This window comes from Vanessa atalanta, chromosome 20, assembly GCF_905147765.1.
Source record: "Vanessa atalanta chromosome 20, ilVanAtal1.2, whole genome shotgun sequence".
Classification (NCBI taxonomy): domain Eukaryota; kingdom Metazoa; phylum Arthropoda; class Insecta; order Lepidoptera; family Nymphalidae; genus Vanessa; species Vanessa atalanta.
The window spans coordinates 7,853,250-7,860,113 of NC_061890.1; the positions used below are offsets into that span (position 1 = coordinate 7,853,250).

The following is a 6,864-nucleotide window of genomic DNA, read 5'->3' on the forward strand; positions in this document are numbered from 1 at the left end:
ACCGATTTGGTTTATTATTTTTGTTTCGGAAGGGAACTTCCTATTCGGCTCCATTACTATTTATTAGAAAGACATAATTTTAAGTAAAATATTCATTTGTTAAAATTTTTTATAATGTAACATAGCAATGCAAAACTAAAGTAGTCTATCCTGAAGAAGGGTTCGTAATGACTACAACCGTTTTATTTCAAGGCTAAGCGTAGACAATAGACTAAAGCGATAGACTATCGTGTAATTCAGAACTTTAATTACAAATTCTCAACAGGTTTGGATATGTTTTCAATGAAAACAACCCAGCCTAAACAAGCACCCGTACTTATACAAATTAGACGTTTCTATTTTCCAACAATATAGAAGTGAGTCATATATCATTCTATTTCTTAATATAGAAAGAGTTTGTCTAGTCCGTAATTCTTTAATTAATTAATTCTTCTGTAATCTATGCCATATAATTCGAGTTTCTTGCTGTTTCTATGCGAGTTTCTTGCCATTTCTTCTCGATAGAAACTGCTTTCCGAAACGGTGGTAGTGTTTAAATATTGATGATTCATTGTGAGATTTACTTCAATAAAATACATTTGATTTCATTTAAAGTTTGTATATAGACCCTTATTGTACCCGTGTGAAGCCGGCACAGGTAACTGATAATTTATATATTTATGCAATGTATTAGAAAATCTTGGTAGAGAAAGTTCTATATATGTATAAATATATATGTATATACCAATTTCATCGTGATTGGTTGAATAGAAATCGACGAACTGCAGTTTGTGGCCAGATACGACGAAGTATATACTAACCAAAAAAAAGGCCGGAACGGGTAGCTTGTATAATCATTAATTATACAATCATAGACTAAACATAGACTCAGGAAGAACGGTACCAAGCTATTTCTTTTATACTTATATTGAAAATTGTAAACAATTAATTAACAAAAATTACCAAAAAAAAACGCATATCCAATTGCGCCTATTATTGATTTATTACAGGACTGATTACTTTATTTTCCGAGCAGGTAGTAATTTGTACTCTGATTGTCGTATACGTATATACGTATTGCTTTAATATTGAGTTAGTAGATAAAATTGGTTAATCATAACAGTCAAGTTAAGAATAAATGTCAGCAAATATCCTACAATAAACATAAATAAATTATTGTCTAATATATTATCTTAAAATGGTTATTAAAATATGCTAGTTTTATATAAATTTACAACAAGTACTTTCATATTAATATACTTATTGCTCATATTTTCACAATTGTGCACAAATGTGCTTTAAGAAATACTTATTAATCATGCCTTACATCGCTAATGCTCTACCAACCTTGGGAACTAAGATGTTATGTCCCTTATGACTGTAGTTACACTGGCTCGCTTACCCTTCAAACTGGAAACAACAATACTGAGTACTGCTATTTGGCGGTAGAATATAAGATGAGTGGCTGGTACCTACACAGACGGGCTTGCAAAAACCTCTACCACCAAGTCATATAAGCGCCTCGGTGCAATTTTTATAGTAAAAAAGTGCTGTAGCTGCTGGGCTTAGGTCTCCTCTCCTTTACAAAGAAAGATTTTGAGCTTACTTCACCACGCTGCTCCAATGCAGGTGGAAACACGTAGCAGAATCTTATCCGACACATGCAAGTTTCTAAACTATGTCCTCATTCTCCGCCGAGCACGAGATGAATTATAACACACAAATTAAATACGTGAAAATTCAGTGATGCTAGCCCGAGTTTGAACTCAGAATTATCGGTTAAGATTATAGCACAAAATTTCCGACTCCGCAAAATTCAATTAATACCTTCTGGGACAAGATATTCGTTTCTTTAATAAATTCCGTAGATATTTTTATAATAAGTTATATTATTCAACAAGATTGTATGGATGATGAAAAACCGTGGAGCTATTACTTGTTGACTTTCAGAGAGGATATTTTAGACATTTATTTGTTAATACAAATGTACTGTATTTGTATTTATGTAATTCAAACATTGGAAAAGAGTAACTACTGAGTCTTTGCAGCATCAACATTCCAAACCAATAGTAGCTCTAGGTTTAGTACAATTATGTTAAATTTCGATTTGTGACATCTCCGGCGTCATCATTTGTTATAGCGAGCGGAGGCTACCTCCCTCCGCACCTTAGCTGTGCCAACAATATCAAAAAATAAATAAATAAATATCATTTTTATTTTAGCCAGAAAACACGAGCCATCAAAACAACAGCCATAAGCCAAAATTATTTTTGTAGCCTACAAAAATAACTGAAATGTTTTCTATATTTTTTTTTAACTCTACATCATTGCAAAAAGGTAATTTCATAATTACATTCATTAATAAAACATAAATTAAATCTCTGTTATTTAGTTTAATAATTAATTCAATTGCATTTTATTTAAATTGCTCAACTACATATTTACCAAAAATGTATGAAAAAAAAAATTTGTTGAAAAATCTCTTTTATAACAAAGCTTAATCTGATCACTATATTTAAATTTTATTTGAATAGTCTTATGACTATGGTATATTACATTATTATTATAAATTATGATAACAAATTAATTTTAAAATGAAACAGCAAAACATATTACTTTTTTATTTGTTTATATTGCAATATATCTGACTGGCAAATCCATGCTCATATTTCTATAGAAAAGACCGTTCATTCCACTTCTAGGTGTGAAATACCTTCTTAACACTTCCCTCACTTCAGCGACTGTTATCGCAGGACAACCTTCGTAACCAGACTTAATATAAACAGCATTGTTCAAACTCTGTGGATTGCAAAAGTAACCACCCTCAAATTTACTAAATGGATCCCCACTTTTCTTTTTACTGTCCTGTCGTATCAAGAAGACAGCATCGACTATTTCTGCAACAGTCTCGTATGCTAGAAAACATAAGACTTCTAAAGCTAGCGAGTTTATTTTAAGTTCTTTATTTGGATTGATCCATCTTTCCAGCTTAACAAATCCTTTACTAAGACCGTAACTTGAACGAAACGAACTGCACCGAGCTTTATGATACGCTTCATATTTTTCATATGACATTGATTCGGTTATTTTTGATGCTCTTACTTTTCTTAAATAATCAATAGCATCGAATTTGATAAGGCTCATTTCATCAGTTTCGTCGATTTCCTTTATAACATCAATGTGTGTGCGTTTTTTCTTTAATGTGACTTCTTTTTCTTCTTCTAAAATAATACCTGGTAAAATTGTTTCCGTTGGCGTGGTGACTGTTGATTGACGATTTTTATCAATACGGTCAAGTTTTATTTGATAATCGTGAAGTCTTTTTAATTTGACAGGATTTTTCCTCACTAAATAAATTATATCATAATTTGTTATTGTATTTGCGGCTCTCATAGTAGAATTATTCAATGATTCTTGCAACATTGACCTTAGTTGTTGTAGAACAATATTTTCTACTAAAACAACTGTTGCAGCATTCGGATTCGGGTTATCTCCAAAACCATGCATCATGTTGGATATCTCTTTTTGGAAATTCGTACCTTCACCGGTAGCGTCAATTGTGAAATATGAAACCATTATTGCTATGTGATGTAAATGAAATATTCAAAACAAGCTATTTTACAGGTTAGAAACAAATATGTCCACTTATTTCGTATGAAATTATTCTAAGTAATTTAAAATATATGTATGTTTACATTTAGAAATTCTATTTATACAAGCTGTATCCTAAACATGTCATGCATGTGTCAATTATCCCTAACACATTGTCTATGGTTAATTTGGCAATGAAGATATTCCTACTAACAACAGTATCTATATATTAAGTATAACACTTACATAACATATTTATTTAAACAATTTTTAATATAATATACAAATTAAAAAAATAACAAACAAAAGCTGTATAAATCAAATCTAACAACAATTAATTAGTTCGTAAGATAATAAGATTAATTTTAATTCTATCTAAAATTTAAACAAAATTCATTACTATTTTGCTTTATGTTCAATTTATTTTTTATTAATATTCAATTTATTTTTTTCTTTTTAGTGATATTCATACAGCTGATGTTGACATAAAAAATTTACATTTGTCATTAATGTTATTCGATATTGATAACGCTGATCGCTGTACCATGAAGTATGAACTGTCTGTATACCTGTAAAGTAGTAATAACTTGTTTGCGTTGTTGTGTAATATTATTAAAAAGAAAATAGTCATAACCTTAACGACAAAAGTATGTATTCATATATACGTAAAAACACTATTAATAGTTCATAAAACATTTTAGATATCATGTCAATTTTTATATTTCAGCTGTATCGTAATCAGAGCCGCATAGTTTAATGGTCTTTGAATTTTTTTTTTTTTATTTAAATAAAAATGCTGACTCAAAGACTTTTTTGGAATCTTTCAATAATCAAAACAAAACACCAAATTAGATATTTATCATGTTGGTCATGTGGAAATAATATTACTACCATGGTCTCAAATCTTTTCTGTTCTAACTGCAAAGTCTTACAAAGACCTGATAAATCAGAAAACTACTTTAAGGTCCTTGGGGTCAAGGAAACATATGACCTAGATGAAAGTGAACTATCAATGAAATATAAGGAATTACAAAAATATCTACACCCAGACAAATATGCAAACAGGTATGTAATAAATAATTAAGTTTTTTAATATATATATTTTATAAATGATATAGATAATTATAATATCCTGCATTGTTAAGGGGATGTTTCTCAAAAATTAATTAAAAATACAACTGAAATAATGTTAAACCATTCATAAAAATTAGTATTCCATTTTTAAATAACAATACAGAGCTTTTTATCTGCCGTCTTAAAGTTAAAGCAATTTAATTATATTATTATTGCTTTCATACTCTAAATTAAAAATAAAACTAAAATGTCTTGTTTATAACATGATAAATATATTTGTTAAATTTTTATTTCAGAAATAAGGAAGAACAAGAGATATCTGCACAGTATTCTTCATTAGTAAATGATGCTTACAAAACTCTGTTAGAACCATTAACAAGAGGTTGGTCGATATATTTTTGAAATTACTGTTTATATTGCTATTTTAAATTTCCTACTAACAACTAGAGTCCTTAAAATGTTAATATTAAGATATTCAAAGATTCTTTTTTTTTTTTAATTGATTACTTTTAGTTCCGACAGGCACAATAGATTATTTCACCAATGTTAACAACACACATGACAAATAACTAGAATTGGCAATCCCAGAGGAGCATGCATTGAAAATTCAAATTAATACAGTTATTGTTAAAAATAATTTAACATTTTTGTCATTATTATACAATACCAGACTTAAAAATATATACTTATACTATTACAACATTCATAAATAAAAATAAATTTTGAATGAAGCAAAGACTTAAACTTGGCAGCCTGACTGATGAAAAATGACGAACCTTCCTTCCTTGTAATCAATTAAAAATACTGTTGAGGTCTGTGATGCAATTGAGAAGAAATTGATCAATATTTTTTTAGCTAGCTAGCTAGAGTAACTCTATTCTACTCTACTAGAACTATACTATACGGTAAACAAAACATAACTAAATAAGCATAATAATTACTTAGTAACTTGTCAAGTATTGTCTTTGTTCTAGGTATATATATGTTGCGATTAAGAGGAAAAGAAATACCTGAAAATACTCAATTAGACCAAGAATTTCTGTTTAAAATTATGGAAAAGAATGAAGAAGTAGAAAATGCAGACACAGAAGAGGAAATAATGAGACTCAATAAAGAAAATAAAGCAGTCATTAAAGACCTCCAAAAACAGCTGTCCATAGCATTCTTTGACGGTGATCTGAAAAGAGTCTTACATTTGTTGAGTCACATGAAGTATTACGCAAGTATTGATAACCAAATACAGGCGGCAATTCGAAATAAAGGAATTTTTAGATGAAAAATTATTCTATTTTTAAAAATATAATTTAAAAAAAAAATGTTGATGTTATTATGTTACCAAATAAATATAGTTATTGATTTCTGTTTTGTTTTTTCGTAATCATTTACATATTACATTCTGTATTATTCTTTTCTAACAGGTAGCCATGATTTAATGTTACGGAAAAGATATTTTTGCAGTTATACCTCTTTTCAACCGACTTCAAAAAGGAAGAGGTTGGTATTTATATCTTTTCAAGGTCGCAGATATTGTCACAGTATAAAAGTTACTTTGTAAAAAAATATATTTCTTAAGGTATTCTCGTATTATTTTTAGGTAGGTTTAGTGTTTCCTTGGCTGACACCGACTCCAAAACTAAGAATAATTGTAACTACATTATAATATCGTAAATTGACTTTTAATTATTATAACATTTTGATCAATGTTATTCATAGATACCCACCTATCTTCTCGCGTGGTAAACTCATAGATCGTACCTACATATTGATGAGTAGAAAAAGTAAGTTAATTAAAGTTTTTGTTTATTTATATAAAATTTAGTTACTATATTATTAAAAATAAGTAATAAATTACGTGCATGTATTTAAAAATATATATATTTTAAGTATCCCGAAGAAGTAGAACTTTTCCCTTTTGTGTAGTGCATATTTTATAAAATATATAGATATAGATAAATTAATCCACAGTAGGGCATTCTACTGCCAATCACTGGCGATTTTTTTTCCTTCATTTCGGTTCAGCATGATGCAGCATACCGCATGAGTTATTTGAACACTTCTTCGATTCATTTTTCCCATTAGCTTGAACATTTATAATAACACAGCGTATAGCAAGGAGCAACATCTTAGCTTCCAAAGTAGCTGGTGCATTGCTGTGATATACGAAATGTTTAATATTTCTTATAGCTCAATGACTAAGGTCGGTGATGACCACTTACCATC

General features: G+C 29.0%; 2 protein-coding genes across 3 annotated transcripts; one reads left to right on the forward strand and one right to left on the reverse strand.

Moving 5' to 3' along the window:
• Nucleotides 1–2,607: 2,607 nt before the first annotated feature.
• On the reverse strand, nt 2,608–3,705 carry LOC125071731 (transcription initiation protein SPT3 homolog). The gene has a single exon (XM_047682082.1). It carries the CDS (start codon nt 3,553–3,555, stop codon nt 2,608–2,610), a length of 948 nt encoding a protein of 315 aa, XP_047538038.1. The 5' UTR covers nt 3,556–3,705.
• A 176-nt stretch (nt 3,706–3,881) lies between these two features.
• LOC125071732 (iron-sulfur cluster co-chaperone protein HscB) lies at nt 3,882–6,002 on the forward strand. 2 transcript variants are annotated; one of them, XM_047682083.1, is made up of 5 exons: nt 3,882–3,915; nt 4,031–4,217; nt 4,298–4,635; nt 4,941–5,026; nt 5,619–6,002. In XM_047682083.1, exons 3-5 carry the CDS (start codon nt 4,364–4,366, stop codon nt 5,918–5,920), a joined length of 660 nt encoding a protein of 219 aa, XP_047538039.1. In that variant the 5' UTR covers nt 3,882–3,915; nt 4,031–4,217; nt 4,298–4,363; the 3' UTR covers nt 5,921–6,002. The 2 variants fall into 2 exon arrangements, with proteins under 2 accessions (XP_047538039.1, XP_047538040.1); XM_047682084.1 differs by lacking the exon at nt 3,882–3,915 and having other exon boundaries at nt 4,535–4,635.
• The last annotated feature ends 862 nt before the right edge of the window (nt 6,003–6,864 follow it).

Excerpts from the sequence above, each read along its gene's own strand:
- LOC125071731 (XM_047682082.1), bottom strand. The coding sequence starts at position 3,555 with ATGGTTTCATATTTCACAATTGACGCTACCGGTGAAGGTACGAATTTC.
- LOC125071732 (XM_047682083.1), top strand. The coding sequence starts at position 4,364 with ATGCTGACTCAAAGACTTTTTTGGAATCTTTCAATAATCAAAACAAAA. Across the intron at positions 4,636-4,940 it reads CCAGACAAATATGCAAACAG|AAATAAGGAAGAACAAGAGA; the intron begins GTATGTAATAAA and ends TTTTTATTTCAG. Across the intron at positions 5,027-5,618 it reads GTTAGAACCATTAACAAGAG|GTATATATATGTTGCGATTA; the intron begins GTTGGTCGATAT and ends TCTTTGTTCTAG.